Source organism: Bombus affinis, chromosome 7, assembly GCF_024516045.1.
Source record: "Bombus affinis isolate iyBomAffi1 chromosome 7, iyBomAffi1.2, whole genome shotgun sequence".
In the NCBI taxonomy this organism is placed as follows: Eukaryota; Metazoa; Arthropoda; class Insecta; order Hymenoptera; family Apidae; genus Bombus; species Bombus affinis.
The window spans coordinates 2,064,490-2,081,141 of NC_066350.1; the positions used below are offsets into that span (position 1 = coordinate 2,064,490).

The 16,652-nt window shown below is 36.7% G+C and overlaps 2 protein-coding genes across 8 annotated transcripts in view; one reads left to right on the plus strand and one right to left on the minus strand.

Moving 5' to 3' along the window:
- Positions 1–16,652, plus strand: part of LOC126918395 (chymotrypsin-1-like) — a 253,434-nt gene that overhangs the window by 25,275 nt on the left and 211,507 nt on the right. The gene's annotated exons all lie outside the window — the stretch shown is intronic.
- The window catches only part of LOC126918364 (transcription factor AP-2-epsilon), a 201,292-nt gene that overhangs the window by 4,200 nt on the left and 180,440 nt on the right, over positions 1–16,652 (minus strand). For all 7 annotated transcript variants that reach the window (XM_050726194.1, XM_050726197.1, XM_050726196.1 and 4 more), the window contains 4 exons: positions 14,979–15,177; positions 7,528–7,646; positions 389–530; positions 66–237 (listed from right to left, as the gene is read on the minus strand). In XM_050726194.1, the coding sequence (XP_050582151.1) occupies positions 66–237; positions 389–530; positions 7,528–7,646; positions 14,979–15,177 (632 nt within the window). The remainder of the gene's footprint in view (positions 1–65; positions 238–388; positions 531–7,527; positions 7,647–14,978; positions 15,178–16,652) is intronic.

Sequence of the window (16,652 nt, forward strand, 5' to 3'; positions counted from 1 at the left end):
TCGAAATCGTTAATCGTAGAGATATTAAAAAAATAGTTATATAATTTAAATATTTCAAGACGTACCTGTATTGCCGTAAGAGCGGCTACAATTGCAGGACTTCCGAATCCGTGTGATATGAGAGAGAAATGTGTTAGGTGTCTCTGTATGCTTGGGTCGAGGATATGTTGCGGCCGTGTATTACAAAGTGGCGATCTGTCTTGATTGAGAAGATCCATCAGCTCTTTGGTGATTTGTCTGAAAAAATAAATTTCAAATTTTAAACGAATCTAAACGTTCTTACGCATGAGATTTTATTCTTCTCTTCGATCAGATGAGTTTCGAGCAATCTTGATTATCTCGATATCTATCGTCATTGTTCGCGCGCCGTGTGGAGATAAATTCTTACTTGGTGGCATGAAGAAGTTCTTTTCTCCTGTAGGAATCTTGTGGTTCACAATGCTGCCGACTGAGGTATTCGGCAACTTGTTTCGCAGGGAATTCGGTTTCGCAGACATAGCCGAAGTCTCTGGCAAGGTGAATGGCTTCTCCTGTAAAAAAGAATATAAGATATAAAACGCCTCGTTATGGGAATTTCGATTACGCAACCCATCATATGGGTATATATGATTTTTTTGCGATTCATTTACGACTTAACGGGCTAAAGATAAAATCTTCCCTATCGGAATCTACAAATTGCGTTCATTAAAACTAATTTACTACGCAATTCTAACGTTTATTTTAACCACGTGTTAGATTCTACGAATTATTTCAAACACTCTAGATTCCACGAATAATGCCACTATAGGTATATAATAAAGTAAATGGCCAGGAAACATGGACCAAGTAAACATTTTTCTAATTATCTGTCAAATACGCAATGCATCCCTGTTGCTTTCTAGCTTCATATTGAATCTGAGAAGATATTTCCTGCTATTGTTATAAAATAACCCCTGATACTGTATCATGATAATTACATGTTCTAAATAAGCTAGTAATGGTACTAGTAGTATAATAGCAGTACACAAATTGACAAGTACTATATTCAGTATATTGAGACATCTTCAAACATTAGGTTCATCTTTCCTGGAATTACACTATACAGAGCGAGATATATTCTGTCCAATCGTCGATAAGTCTAATTCTGCTATCATCTTAGCCAAAAGTCAAGAGGAATACAGAAACGTTTTAGAAAGCCAACGGTAGAAATCTGAAATTCCTCGGTTTAAAACAAACCGAACATAGCTATTTCGCGCGTGCCACTTACAGGATTGTTCCACACAGGAGGAACGAACTAATTTACGATAATGAAACGGCATACGTACTTTCTCTTAAGCACGTGGTTCGTTCCTCCCCTTTCAGAACAATCCCCTTCATCCGTCACTATTTCTCTCTTACTCTCGTTATTTCCCACTCACTATATTTCTTTTACTCTCCGGTCTCTCTATGACCCTCACCCTTTCTCTCTTGCTTCCGATGATGGCAGGTAATTAGGTACCTACAGGCAGGGTCTCGTGAAAGATGGAAGCGGACCCGTTGGGCGCTATTATCGACAACCGAGGAAAACCACCCGCAGGCCTGCCGCATTTTGCCTACTACGCGATCGAGAACACAGGCTCGAGAGCCACCTGCAGCTAACGAATTATCCAATTTCGCAAACTCGTTCTACCGTTTCTTCCTTTTTACGCGGGTGAAAAATATGCAAAACGCTCCTGATAATTGCACCTTCGTGTATCTTCGTTTCTACCATCCTCTCACTGCGTTCTAACGAAACCTTCCAGTGGGACAATTTTTAGTCGGATTTTTAAGCCAGTATTGGAACTGATTTGTAGCTCCGTCGAGTATCGAAATTGATTTCTGTCGATTGTTTCGAGGTCAAAAGTAATCCATAGTTTTTACTCCTTTTAATTGAGAATAAATGGAGTTGGTTTAATGGAACAATTTTATACGATATACGCAAGACTAGTTTCCTACACGGTGCAGCTATAAACTGCGTACGCGAGATACGATTATTGTTCAGTGGCTACACTGTACACAACGTAGTTGTAAGAATGTTGCAATATAATATTTCTACTTCGATATCTGCTGGAAATGATACAGCACGAATTGCGTGAAACAAACGAATCGAAAATATTACAAAACTGTTTCACAACCGATAGTAATTTACATAATGCTTCATAATGTACTTCGCCTTATGATCTCAATCACGATTAAACATAATTTTTAAAATTATACGCCTAACGATTGTTGCAGGATTTAAAGAAACTTTCTTCTACTTTTTCAAGAAGCATATCTAGAATTGTAAACATGCTCGTCAACTTTAAAAAGATTGGTTCTAGAGTTTTTCTTCTACCTTTTCGGGCAGTATATCTAACATTACAAGCATATTCGATCCATTTATCGGTCTGTTCTCCTTTCATTATATCGTATCCCAGCGTCGATGATTTCATCGTGATTTTAATAAAACTTTTTAAATCGGTATAATCATGTGTATAAAAGGTCGAAAATGTCCAAAGAATTTCTCCCCCTGAACTCCATCTCTATCATTTACAGCCTTTTTCCTATCAAACGAACGTGCACAATAGACGATGCATCGAATAGCTTACTCGTATTAGTGCTTCTACGAGCGTATTTCACAGTTTCCCTTGATAATATTTATTTGTTCACGAGGATAGCTAATAAAAGCTATGAAATATTCCTACATTGTCGATAGTCACCGTGTAAAAGTTGGTTTACAACATTGTGGATGCGTATAAACTGGGAAGGATCGGTCTTGAGCGAGGCCAGAATTAAACGCGTGTCGCCATCACCGACTATCGACGATCTAATCGTGAACGCAAGTCGCGCAAGTGTCTGCACGATGCACGTACAAAATGCAACAGGTCGTTTTAACTAGCTTTTAGTAGCGTACACGAGACTCAGTTACACAGCCAGTGATTTGCATACGAGCCCGTCACATTGCGTGCTTCATAATTTTTTTTAATTTCCTTTTAAATGAATTGATATTTCTGTCACGTTCATAGCCGAGAGATGCACGGCTTTACGTATGCTCGTGTGCACGCGGGCTTAGTTCACGGAGATATTTGTTAGGAGATGTTAAGATCGTTTCTTTTTATGGAACATGGCAATAGAGTTCTTACGAAAATCTTTTCTATGACTTGTCCTTTCGTTGATAGCATTTTTTTTACGTCAATCGTTGTTACGAGTCGCCTGTATTATCACACTGAAACAAAGTGTACCCTCTTAGAATAACAGGATAAAGATAATATGCTGTTGTTAATTAATTTTATATAACGCATATGCTATACATAAATTTTTTTACAGCAAGCGTATAGTCAAGATTTTAGAAAGACTAATTTTTAGCATATCGTCAGTATCATTTGCAATGAAAATTCGATCAACGGAGATAGTGTTAATAGTACAAAAATAAAAATTAGCTATACTCGTCTTATCTGGTTCAGGAAAATGATATCCGTTGCTAGTAATAGTCACTGCACAGACCCTTAACAATTTTATCGATCGAGAAATTGTCTCTCGAATATCCCTCAGAAGAAGGCAATCGATCGAAACGATAATCTATGATAAAGACGTACAGCGAGACAACTCAATGCGACGAACGGGCCGCGCAATGCAGATGAGGACCACAGATTGGTCGAAGATTGCAGATGCGAGCTGCAGATTGATATACGTGGCAGTACGAGAGAACGAATCAGCAACGTGACTCGCGAATTAACGATCAGCCTTTTTACTTGATGACTTTACTGTGCTTGTCGCCCCATGTTCGATCGAAAAATCGATGCGGTCATTACGAAGCGGTTGCAAGATTCGATTAAAAGACTTATCCGTTTCGTTGTTCGCGTTGTTCGCTTGCAGTTCGGTAATCGCCGTAGTAAATTAGCAACGAGTAATGGAATAACGCTAATTGGTGTGTAATCTGCCTAAGGAAATTTTCATCCCATTTTTATAAAATCGAATTGAGCACCTGGTATGTATTACAATTCAAATATATTTATGAAGATGAACTGTATTGGAAATAGGTACGGGTTTAACTTGATAATTGGTGCGGTTGTCAATTAAAAGTGTTTCTTGAACGAAGGTTATTACTATTAGGTAATAGGAAACGAGTTAGCTCACTTTGCTTATTTTAACGTTATTTCTATCATAGGTATGTATATGTAATATCTATCATCTACCTACATGTATTTCAAACGATGTGACTAATGCGTTCATTTCTTGTATTTCAAGTCCACGTCCGGTCGATACACATTTTGATTAATATTTTTAATAAATCGATATTTTTCCTATAATACAGTTTGCTTTAAATCTTTAGAAAGATGAGGTGAAAGAACCGTAAAAGGTGTCGATAGTACAACTTCACAGACGTTCGTAAAATCCATAGGTTTACTCGGTATGATCAATCTTTGAGAACGATCGCAAATTATACTGCTGTTGTAACGTATCTCGGTGAAGAATTTCGGGGGATTCTCTTCCGCGTACCTTCAAACAGATAGCTACGAGTATGCTTGCGGTTTCGCCGCTGCGTTGCGCTGTGTCGAAACTCTCGATTGCGATCGATACGCGGAAAATATGTATAGGTACATAAGAAGCAATGATGTATTGTATATATACGAAGTGTTCTGATTTCATATTTATACTGTCGTATAGCGTATTCTATTTATTTGATACGCAAATAAGTGGAATTTCTTTTATATGGCGTATCATTTTCTAACTTAAATAACATTCAACTAAAGCAATATCTTTTTTAAATCAATTGGCAGTGATAAAAATATAAATAAAAATGATAATTTTTATTCTAAATAAAGTAAAATAAAAATATTTCATTATCTTTATACAATCTTGATAAAGTAAATGTAATTTTTTAAAAAGCATTAGAATTTCACGCAAAAAGTTGCGATGCGCCAGGTGAAGCTGACAGCGAAACGAACTTTCGTCGTGTGTATAACCGAGGTTGCGTCACTCTACGGCACAAATTTACGCATGAATCACGCACAGGTATACGTTAATCGTATGCGACCAAAGTATACCTATACACCTGGTGCGTTTACGTCCTCCATTCGAGAGGAGGTTCCCACACTTTCGCTGCACTCTACCGGCTCCTTCCACGGCTATCACATCCATGTACCTGCTAGACGCACGTGGATATTTCGAAATATTATATCATTCAGCGAATTTGGCTTTTGACTATAAGCGTTTAAAAATTGTACCATAAATTATATACTTCAGATTGATGGATTTATAGTTATATGTTATGTCCATTGTATTTAAAAGTTTTCTTTTCTCTATGATTTGCAGTGATATTCATAAATCTACAAAGCAATATTTATAAATCAGAAAAATTATAGACAGGTTTCTCCACGGATTTATATATCCGAACAAACGCGACAAAGATAAACTTGCTTTAAATTGATAAATCCGAATTTAATCTACGTTATATCATAAAGAGAGAGTCAGTGGGAAATATCGAAGTCGATAAACGGACACGAATACATCCAACGTTCTGTTTGAACGATTCATAGACTATGAAAGAAGCCGATAGCGAATTCCAATTAACGTGCTGTATTCCTTACTGTTACAAATCTACACGGTTAGGCGTTGTGCAACACATAACTAGATTTTATTCAACGATAGCGTGTCCCATATATTTATTCCAGTTATTCAAATAAGCATCGATAATAGCGAATATGATCAAGTATCCGTATTCGTTATATTCTTCTTCATATATTATACGCGGCTATTAAAGGAAGAAGCAAAAACGATAAGAAAAAAGGAAGAGTGAAAGGAAGAAAGAAAAGATACTAGTTGAAGTATAGAACACACGGTGGTTATTCCAACAGAGTATCTTCGAGATTAACTTCCGTCTTCGAAATGCCATCGAGAAATGAAGATTCTAAATGTCCGACAAAACGAGTTTGAAAACCTGTATGTTGCTAGACAGTTAATTAGATCGCTGAACGGGATAGCCCGGGAATACGGTCCAGTAACTTCATAGAATTGATTCTATGGTTTATGCGTTATTAAGAAGCTACGTCCTTTATTCTCTTGGCTTGTACAATAAAATTACGTCGCGACAGAGTGTTAAAAAGAAGCAGAAGTTTATTGTTCGAGCACACAGCTATTTGATTCGACTTTTGGACTAACTAGCTCACGTATAAATAATGAACACTAATTCTATAGAACACGGGGAATAATTTGTTGCTAAGAAATTGAGTATTAAATTTACTGAAACGTGATTTACATTATAGATTGTAGAATAATTTTCAAGCAGTTCGCTCATTAGAAATGTTTCATTACTTATTATAAGCACAGTTTTTCCAAAAGGTTAAGTCTCAAATTATCATATTACTGCCATTCAAATGACGAATTGAATTCCTTGAACTTTTTTCCATTCAGATAAATGCTAGATGATATCATTATTATTATATTTTATAGGTTGACAAGCATCGTGTCGACGATATTCCATGAATCTCGACAAACCGACCGCTAAAACACACGCTGATTGCACACACATATGCCGCGGTCATTCTTCGCGATGTGTCAGTGCCGAGGAAAGAAAAGTCAAGATGGTGTTTTGTAGACGCTCATTGACCATAAATTATAATCAATGTCGGCACCAACACTCGAACAATCCGCCAGTCGCGTCATTAGAGCTTCGTCGGGATAGGTCAACTTTTATATGTATCTACAATCTCGTTGATCGAAAGTGTGTTATTAAGAGTGTGGTTAACAGTGGACATCCCTAGGGATGATCCTGATTAACTGACTCATCTTGTATTGGATGTTCGCGAGCGTGCTTTGACCACCATTAAAAAGTACTTAACGTCATTCAGTTTACGCGAACAATTTTATCGGAATAATTCCGAAGCTGTATAAATCATAAAGGTGAATCGTAGCTTGTAATCTATGATAATTGCAATTAGAAATGGTAGCTTCTTTTATTTGTAAATTGTTTCTTGGAAAAAGGCCTTAATTGGAAAATACAGGAATGGTTAATTAATTTTAAATTTAGTAACAGATCTTGTAATAAATGTGTTTTCACAATAGATAATTTTCATTTAATGCTCGTAATTTTATTTCTATAAATTCTCGTTCAACAGTATTTTTCAATCAATTTAATGATACGCAAGTAATATTGACATTAACATAACGACATGTATTGCGAATTAATAATGTAATATCGTTTACGTAAATGTAAATATTTCCTTGCTTTTGATCCATTAATCGTTAGGCATACATTAAAATAATTAAACGCTGTGTAAAATAATTAAATCTGTGATTTATACATCTGCAACCTTAACCTTCTGGCATAAGTAACTCGTATCGAATTCCTAAAAAATTGTAAGAACTTTGTCGTACATCGATTGGAAAATAATTTAAATGCAGTTAATTATACGAATTTAATTTTTCTTTCAATCACTAATTTTCATTTGAATTATCGCGAGCAATAACGTGTTTAAAAAATGTCTTTTATTTAGTTAAACTGTAAGTCTTATTGTGTAATGGTTAGACAAATACAATATTTCAACTCACCTTCCACTAAGGATGTTAAAAGTGTGACATTGGCGGCCTTCCTTCTTCCTGCTGGCAAATTTAGCCCAATTTTTTCCAATTTTTCCCTAAGCAGACGTCCGCCGTTTTTGGACTTTGCTCTACGAAACATAAACAAAAAAATACAATTATTTAAGTATTACATTAACATATAATATCTGAAATAAAATATTGTAATGATCGTAATTATTCGATGTAAATTATTCGAACACTTTAATGTAAAAAACGAAGTTGTTTATTTCTTTTTCTTTTTCTGAACACAAAAGGTAGCATTTATTACGCATCACAATATATGTTAGATTACGAGATGAAAAGATATGTCATAGGAAAATAAATTTACAAACAAGAAACTTGCTAATGCATGTTTTTGTAATAATTATTCGACTTTAGTTGATCGTTTACACGATCCAAATATTTTACTGCATTCGTACGTTTCTTCCTGTAAATTCAGTAAAATGTAATCCTATTTTTTAATTCAATCGTTTCTTCGAAATGTAACTTTGTACGGTAAAGTGTTCGTAACTCGCTCTTTAAACTAAGGCTTGCTTTAGAGCGCTGAAATTTCGAAATGGTATTGCCCCATTAATCATCTGTGCCGTGATCTTTGACGGAAGAAAAAAGGAATCGACAAGCAACTAGGAAGAAGGAGGGAGCGAGATAGAGAAACAAGAAAATTAGCATAATCCGTAACTACGCGTGTCATCCATCGACGATTGAGTAACTTAACTTTGTAAGTCGCTTGCCGAGCAGGATACTACTTTCAAAAGTATGCGCATTCACGTGTTGCAAAAACTTCCAACCATCCTACAAATTGCTTGGATAAAAAATTAATCACACGTTAAAATGTTTTTGAAAAATTTGGAGAAAAATATAATTTCAAGGTTAAATACATATGGCTCTAGCACTCAATTAAGGTTACGAAGACGACTCATAAGCTGTTCAATTCTCATTCTAAATCTGTTACATACTTTATCTCATACAAACATACGATCATACCGTAATTCCATCGTCTTTTTCTTGCAGCTCTATTTAAATGTGCAAAACGATCTACGAATAGAAATATTCAAATGGAACAAAGTAAACATTTCACAAGGGAAGACGTCAAAAATACCGAAAAGAACGACGACGAAACTCGCACTTCTACTTAAAGAACAGCCTAAAACCTTTCACAGGCTCTCGAGTATATTTCGCGGAATATCTTAAAGAATTCGATAGCACTTCTTAACACACCCTATTCATCCATCATTCGTGGACCGAAATATAACGGTAATACGTACCTATACACATCGGCTACCTTTGTTCGGCTTGAGTAGCCGGTTCATCCGGTAATCTTTCGCTTCACTCGGCAATTAATACACTTTACCGCTACGAATTTTTTTAAATATATCTGCCGAAAGGATCTACACTCTGGAATATTCTATCGCTCAAGAATATCCGGACACTTACTCGTCCTTGACAGGATGTAATTTAATCGTTAAATAATGGACGAAAAAGTCTGTAATGATTTTACACTTACGCAATATAGAACATTATAAACCAGATAAAATTGATTTTTAAAAACTAATACGGATTAACGAAATTGTAGAATTCTTTATCTGTGGATTATTTAATTTCTAGTTTATAAATGTATAGTCTGTTAACAAAATTGTAGTTATCAAATTTTTCTCCTGCGGTCTTCATTTATCAAGCAAGGACGTAATAGTAAGTCCAGAAACTAGTGCTTCCAATCATTAGTTTTCCATTAAATCCAGGTACGCTTCGTCCGAATACATGTAAATAATAATGTACGTTTCGATGATAGTTTCTTGGGAGGATCTTAGAAGCATCAGTGTAAACACAACGATATCATCTTTTATCTATAATTTATGCACGTTGTAACCCCCATCGATGCGGCCGTATATACCGACCGAAACTTGATTTAGAAGTGTACCTTCGTTCCAGAGAAATTCCTCAGGTAATTTGTGAACGTTTATACTTTCGGGGATCAGATAGCGTTTTACTGGTCACGATAAACCTGTTGTGCGTTGTGCTACCTCCACGGACGATCAAACGTTTCTTTTTTTTGTATCTTTTGATGTTTCATTGTAGAACCAGTCGAACTGAAAGCTTTAATTGAATTTCAACAGGACGATACGAGATTTTTATTTTCTGGTTTATTGTTCTCAATTTCGAGAAGTGACGTATTCTATTTTATATCGCTGGTGTTTGTATTCAGTTCTGATAGATGAAATTTATAATATTCTTTCTCATAGATTTATATACAGATAACGTTGAAGTATCACATGACTAGTAACCTTCATTTAATGTCTGCTTAAAATATAGAAAGCATCTTTTTTCAATTCTAAAACAACTACGAATCTTCGTAAGAATGCAAATGTACAGTATAAATTCGAACTTTTCGAAGAATTTTGTACTGTTGCGTAAATAAAAATTACTTTGCATAAAAAAATCCACTAAATTAACGGAAGATCGAATTTAACCAAAGAGTCACGCGTCATAAGTCACTAACGCAATATCGTTGGTTCAAGTATTTCCTCGTGAGCAGTTAAAAGCACGTACGCATCCTGTTAATGTCACGGTTCTTCTCTCGTTGTAATTAACACTGATAAAAATATATCGTTTCTCACGGCGTGTGCATTAACGCACGATTATCCTGACATAAACTGTGTAATTATAATCGGTGTCAGGACATTTACTACTGCTCCGTAATCCAAAGAGAACTTCGTTTTATGCAACCCGATGTCCTTCCACTTGTGCGTTCGTCCTTCCATTCGACTCGCCCGTGAGTGTTTCACGCTATGTTCGAGTGATGGCAGTATCCCCATATATTTATTATATAGTGATTCCTTTGTACGTGACGAGAGCAATTCTCTACTCATTACACAGTCTTGTCCCGAGAACGATTCTCACTCTTCTTCAGCGATCTGCTTCCCCGAGATTTCCACGATCTTCTTCGCGCCCTTCCCTACTCGATTCTCCCCCGATATGAACTTTAGGACACCCTGCAACACCCCTGATTACTCGAAACGTCCTCGACTACTGGCATCGTTAATCGTTAAACTCTGCGACTGTCGAGTGCTGTTGATAAATCAATGAATCCTTCGTGATCGAATTTATTATAGAATGAAAAAGCAGTATAAAAATTATCAGATATAGGAGAACATTGTTTTTATTAATAAAATGTATCTTCTTATTCTTAAAAAATTGATGTAATTTCATTTAAGTGTTCTCCACTAATATTTGTTATTTTTTGTGTTTCGAGTATATTAATATAAGTAGTAACAAAAAGCGAGAGAAAAACTCAAGGAAGTAGAAAGAGGGACCAAAAACTCTCTAGTTTGTTGTTGTACAAACGTAGTTGACGATTTATGAACTACAGGTTGAATTACAGAAATTTGATATCTTTTTTTTTCTTTAGCGAATAAGACCGTATGAGTTTAAAATTATTTATTGTTAGGAGTTAACATGATATTTAATTATTCGCAGCTGTCATTAATGCTAATTAAGAGTAGCAATTTTTTATTTCTCAAGCGTTTTTTAAATGATTTAATTTGAACTATTTAAACCGTGCTGTTTTTTCGAAATCGTAATAAATCCTGTGACTACGAATGCTCGAACGAAGCGATAAAAGATAATAGATGAAGAAAACAATCTGTAATACGACCGACGAATGAACATCAATCTTTTTTCAAATAATCGGCGATGCTTAAATTATCCGACATTCCTAATACAAACAATCGTATCTGGAGGATCTTTTGAAATGTAATATAACTGTCGATCGTAAAACTCTGTTTGGTCATAAAGATGCAACGCAATTCGAAAGAGGAGAAAGTAGAAGAAATAGATAAACAAGAGGGAGGAAAAATGTAAGAAAATTTATGGTGCTATCAAATAACCATTTAAAAATAATTTCTCAATGTAACTGTTATCGTTTACACTATCTATTCAAATTAAGAAGCTATCGCCGTTTCTTTTTATGCTTATGTTTTAAAATGCTTAAGAAATGTTAAAAGAACGATAATTTTAAGCAGCGCTAGCTATATAATTATAAAGTTTTTAAAATCTCCTTAAATTTTACAAATAACATAGACATTCACCATGAGAGAAATCTTTAGTAATCGAAAGAAAAATAAAATTGGCAAGTAAAGATTATCCGATCATAAAGTTTAAAACTTCGTGCCATTTGTATATTGCTTAAGAGACGTATGTATTTACAGTTTTACAGATGACTTTCGTGGTTGCTGAAACTAATGATAACTATGTCTTATTGTCGACGATGTTTCGCGTTAAAACACAAAAACTACAATGCAAAATTGGTTGGTACTCGACAGTAATTTGAAAAGTCGTTAACCAATTGTGGGAACGGTCAGATACGAAAATGAAACGTGAAATTATGAATAAAACATACGTTCGAATGGACTTTTACGATTGCCGCGTGAAAAACGCGCGTGTAGTTGCGTTTCCCGGCTACGAGGTGCGTAAACTTTTTGCACCACTTCGACAAACATTTGCACGATCATTATACGATATACCGTGGAATCTGAATAGCTTTTCAGACATAATCACTCGTAATTTAAATGCGAAAAGAAGTTAGTGGCGTTCCATCATCGTAAAGAATTGTTAAAATGTCAATTGCGCTTACAGCTTATGACCCGTACGAGTTTATCTTTCTTTATATCTAAGAGGGATGTGATACATAATTAGCACGTATCTTATTTAATAACGGCTAACAAAGTAAGAAAAATTACAATTCATTTAATTTTACGGGATATTTTATTTTTCTCGGGAGTCCACTTCGTCAAAAATGAACGCGTGTTGATTTAAATTAATGTAGCAGCTCGCACGAAGCTTATACCTTTATGCATCGTCGCTAAACTCTACTATAGTTACATCAGAATCAATTGTAGTCACCAATAGTTCATCAAATAGTCATATATTTTTTCCTTGCATCCAATAAAATCATGTATCAAAATCCTTGATCATATACAACTACCGAACTAGCAACCTCCTGTTCCCTCAGTTCCGCTTTAAAATCATCACCGCAGAGGCGAATTTCAGAATCGTCGCGCGTTTTGACGATTAATAAAATATTTATCGATCGGGCGAGATGCGATTATAATTTCTGGCAATTTGAAAGTGGCTACGTCTCGGAAATGAACGCATGATCGTTCTTTTGGACTCGTAGCGTAAAAGCCGTGTCGATCGTATACCTTAATCCATCGTGAAGGTAGGGAACGCGTCGCGGAGGAACAGGAGTTGACTATAAGGACTGGCGAGGTGGAGAGAGGCGGACACGAGAGACAAAAGAAAGGCAGATGGGCACGGTAGAAATGTATGGTGGCAAGAGAACCCGGCGCGTGTAATTATCAGCCAGATCGCTATTCGAATGGATGAATTATATCGTCGCGGTCTGCGGTGTGCGTCGAATGTAACGCTGCCAGCCCGAGGGCTGCTCGTACAACCAGGAATTGACACTCGAAGCTATGCAATTATTAATGTCTCATTTGCATCGGGGATAGATCGGCCGCTTTATTGGCAGTTTATTCAGCGTTCTCCTTTTTTCCTCCACCCCCACTTATCCAGCTCGCGCTCTCGTGGAATTTGCTGAGGTTCGATCCGCGGATAATCCTAACCGCGAGAGGCCGTGGGCTACGTTTTATGGGTAGTTAGCCATCTACGAGTTTGCGCGCGTAGGCGGGTGGAGAACGTTACAACTGTTTTTGTTCGTTTGATCGGTGCTTGTTACAGCCGCGACGAGAGAAGCGTGGATTTCTGAATGATTCGAAGCATTCACGAGTGTTTTGTATGGAGAAGAACTTCAAAGAAGGCAAACACGGGTTTCGTAATGGTTTTGTGACGGTTGTGTCCAGTAATTGAAATTCTTGTTTAGCGCTTTGTGATTAATTTTGTTGTTAACGTTAAAGCATGGTAACGGTATTCGATGTTTCGACTTCATGAGTTGTGGATCGTTGTTCACTCACTGATCGATCACTCACGATTATATAGATATAGCAACGACCATCAATGTTAAATCCCTACGACCAGAATTCTGTTTGCTTATAATAACAAAATATCGCAGTTGGCACTAATTCTTCACTTTGATCCCATAAAAATTATAATCCCTAACAACTTTGATACGTTCTACAGAAATTATCCAGACGCATACACGTTAAATCATACTACCCTCCATTTAAACACGGCAATCAAACCTTCGTATTTCCGCGAACGTGGAAGCATTGACTCGCATCACTGTTTCCTCCACGTGGCCGTTAAAGTCTCGCATATCAGGAGCGACAAAGACGAACAACTTTCTATTACTATTTATTACGGCTGGCTGTACGTAGCTCGGAGTTAAATCTCACAATCAGTCAGATCTCTCTTTCGTTTGTAATCGGTGATTCCTCGAGCAAAAAGTCGAACACACCGCGTGCGTCATACACTGATCCACGTACGAGTTTGCGTATATTCTATATGTATACGTTTCACGTGCGTGAGATACATCCGGCCGTAGGTACCGGTGATTTATCCACGCCTTTGGTGATAAAGCATTGCGCAACGGATAATGTTCTGGCCGAGTAAAATGGTGAATCAGATAAAGAACGGCTCTTCCCGCTTCCAAGGGAGAAACTCATAAATCAGCCGGCTGTCCGTGCTCGAGTAAGAGGTGGCCGAATGAAGCGAACGCACGTTTATTAATTAACTGACTGGATGAAGTCTCGTAACGGTTAAACGTATCGGTATCTCGATTCTTTGACTATTCTCTGGTTATTCCGTGACTATTCCCTGGTCCAGGCCATTGTTACCTTACGATGGTATAACCTTCTCGGATGTTTCTACCGCCAACGACAAATGTCCGGAAGTGTTTATGTTATTCACAGCAACACGGTGTCTCGTGTTTCGCATCGTTCCTACGCGTCTCTCTTTAGATATTGTATCGGTGAGCATCAAGCGATACCGTTAAAATACTTAACACGTACTACTTAATTTGAGTAGGAGGAAATGGTAGTTTGTGTGCCGCCAGATAATTCAATTTCTAGATTTTGATTACCACGCGTAGGAAGCGATGAGATCAAGTTTAGTATATCGTATAATTACAGATTCAACTCGATTATAATTTTTAATTATCTGTGTTAATATTATACTACCGATATGAAGTTTAATTCGCCATATTAAAGTTTCTACATCGTACGTTACAGAACTAAAATAATGTTGAAATAGCCTTTAAAACGAAGTGAAAAATGCGTAGTTGCATCGAATGTTTTAGTGAAAGAGTTGAGGTTTTCACGATGGTTCGTCGCTCGGAGTGTAACGGCACGTCGTGTAACAACGTCGCGTCACTGTCTTACTACGGACGGGGCTAATCTCCTTATAAAATTGTATTATGCAAACGAGGAGCTGGTACAGACAGTGACAGTTTCAAAGCAATATCTTACCTCCGTAAGACTCCACCGAGGAGGCTCGCGTTTAAGCATTCCGGTGGCGATAGTCGTCTTTGTACCTCGGCTACCGTAACTTTGTACTTGCTGGTGCTGCTTAGTAACGATAATCGTCCTGGAACCGAACAGAACACGTCCGAAGGCTGCGCGTTCCCACTTAGCATCGCCTTCTCACTCCTGTCCGATGGTTTCATGTCTACAACAAACGAACAACCCACCTTTACATCTGAGAATTATGCGTTTCAACGATTGGAAACCAATTAACCGATGTACTGGGACGAGAAAGTGGTTCAACATTTTAATTTACGATGCAAATGAAGTCGATGTACTAATGAACGTTTATCGATTAAAACGTATCGAAGGATATCGAGACTGCGGTATCATGTAAGGTTTAAAAAATTTCTGATCGTTTTTTTGAAATTCTAAGCAATTGAAACGTGGCATTTTAGATCGATGCCTGTGAATCTTAGCCTCGTGTTTAACGATGTTTCTCAGGATACGATGAATGTAAATGTAAAGATGTTTTTTAAAACCAAGTGTTTAAACTTGCTGATACAGTCGGTTAAATGTTCGGTAAAGTGCTCGATATTATTTATATAGTAAAAACATGTTAGTTTCGTAAATGCAAACTTTGAGATACATCAGGTGTGTTATTTATATCACACATATCGTACATATCTAATGCTTGTCATTTGTTATCGTTTTCTGTTTCCCACGTTTTCATTGTCATTTTCTGTTCCCCATATTCTATTCCCCATGTTCATTTTCTGAGATCACAAAAAGTAAAAATAATATTCGAAACAGCGAATGAAACAAATTATTCTATTTCGCAAAATATTGTCCAATTAATGTTGCTTCGTTGATGAAAGGAAGGCAATAATCCACTTAAGAATACAGTGTTCTGTTCCCATAAAAGGTCAAAGAGGGTTTAACGAGTGGCCGATAAGGAATACCGAAACCGTAGGTTCTTCTGAAATTACCTTATACCCGGTCCAAGTCTATCTGTATAGGTGCACAACCATGATATCGGAGCAATATCCTCCGCGAAATATTTTAAATTCGCCGTACCTCGTCCTGTTTTCGTTTCTATGCACCGATAGTCCCGCATTATTGCATCGTTGCTCTGGAATGCTTAATATAAGGCCGCGGGGTTCGGACAAAGCTGTGTTATTACAAGGCAAATCGATGGTCAACTTATAACTTGAAACTCTTCATCGTTGGCTTCGCTCGATCATGAGGTATACCTATGGTTTATAGCCGTTTAAAACGAACGCTAGTTTTAAACCGATATCTTCGAAATTGTTGCTGAAAAATATTGTAATACAACAACGAACTATGCCGCTTTTTTATCGTTCTTTATTTTCGTATAATGTTTAGGTTTTACGCATAAAAGTTCCGTTCAGCTTTCGATGGTTCGAGTGGAACATAGGTTTATAGTATATCGTACGTCGCATTGGTTTTAGCGCTTTAATTCTGAACGCAACAGTTTTTCTGAACATTGAAAATATTTAGCGGGAACTTTGCCACCATCAAAATAATTTTAAATGTTTGAAATATCATAATTAGGAATAGTAGAAATATTTTCCAGTATTCTGATTTTCATGTTATTACAAATACCAGTTCTTACCGCAGAAATCTGGTGAAATTTATTGTATCATAGAATATCCGCGT